At 46.5% G+C, this 1,070-nt stretch overlaps 1 protein-coding gene across 1 annotated transcript; it reads right to left on the minus strand.

Moving 5' to 3' along the window:
* On the minus strand, positions 1-942 carry LOC100340072 (olfactory receptor 2G3-like). The gene has a single exon (XM_008262703.4). The coding sequence runs from the start codon at positions 940-942 to the stop codon at positions 1-3; it is 942 nt and encodes a 313-aa protein (XP_008260925.3).
* Positions 943-1,070: the final 128 nt, after the last annotated feature.

Below are 1,070 nucleotides of genomic sequence, written 5' to 3' on the forward strand. Positions count from 1 at the left end.
TCATTTGTATGTTGTTGGGTCTCTGTGAAATAGTCTTACCAGTGCCCCTTTCACATCTTCATTCCTCAGTGTGTAGATGAGGGGATTGAGCATTGGGGTCATGACTGTGTAGAAGAGGGAGATGAATTTCCCATGAGTTTGGGAATAAGAACTGTTGGGCTGGATGTAGACAGCAGTGATGCTCCCATAAAAGAGGGTCACAACCATCAAGTGGGATCCACATGTCCCCAGGGTCTTGCGCCAGGCCTGCACTGACTTAATCCTTACAACCACCCTGGCTATGTGTCCATAGGATGTCAATATCAGTGCTAAGGGCAAGAGCAGCAAGACCAATGAAGCAAAGAAGAGCTGGACCTCATTGGCATGGATGTCCACACATGCAAGCTTAATCATGGAGGGTACCTCACAGAAGAAGTGATGGAGCAATCGGTGTCCACAGCGAGGCAGCCGGAGGGTGACAGTCCCCTGGATGAGAGCATTTCCTGTCCCACTCAACCACGCGACCCCTGCCAGAGCCTGGCACAGCTGTGGGTTCATCACAGTAGTGTAGTGGAGAGGTTTACAAACTGCAGCGTAGCGATCAAAAGCCATGACAGCCAGGAGAACACACTCGGTGGAGCCCGTTGCCAGGGAGACGTAGAGTTGAATGGCACAACCCAGGGAAGTGATGGTCTTGGCTCGTCCTTTTAGGTTCCACAGCAGTTGGGGGACAACACTGGTGGTAAAACAGATATCAACTAGGGATAGTTGAGTAAGAAAAAAGTACATGGGTGTTTTGAGTTTAGGGTCTACAGAGGAGATCAGAATAATCACTGTATTTCCTGCCAATGTAAGAAAATAGGCTATCAGGACGATCACAAAGAGTATCTTTTCCAGCTGGGGCTGGTCAGAGAAACCTACTAGTGTGAAGTCCCTTTTGACACTTACATTGGTCAGTCCCATGTTGCTGTTATAAAAAGGAAGAACACATTACAATTATTCAAACCTAAACTTTAAAATATAACTCTACAGAAAGTCACATGAAGTGGATTTTGGATGTGAAGTTTTTTCCTGAAAAGTTACTATTAGAG

The sequence above is a fragment of the Oryctolagus cuniculus genome, chromosome 5, assembly GCF_051225735.1.
Source record: "Oryctolagus cuniculus isolate XC-2025 breed Fujian yellow rabbit chromosome 5, ASM5122573v1, whole genome shotgun sequence".
Taxonomy (NCBI): domain Eukaryota; kingdom Metazoa; phylum Chordata; class Mammalia; order Lagomorpha; family Leporidae; genus Oryctolagus; species Oryctolagus cuniculus.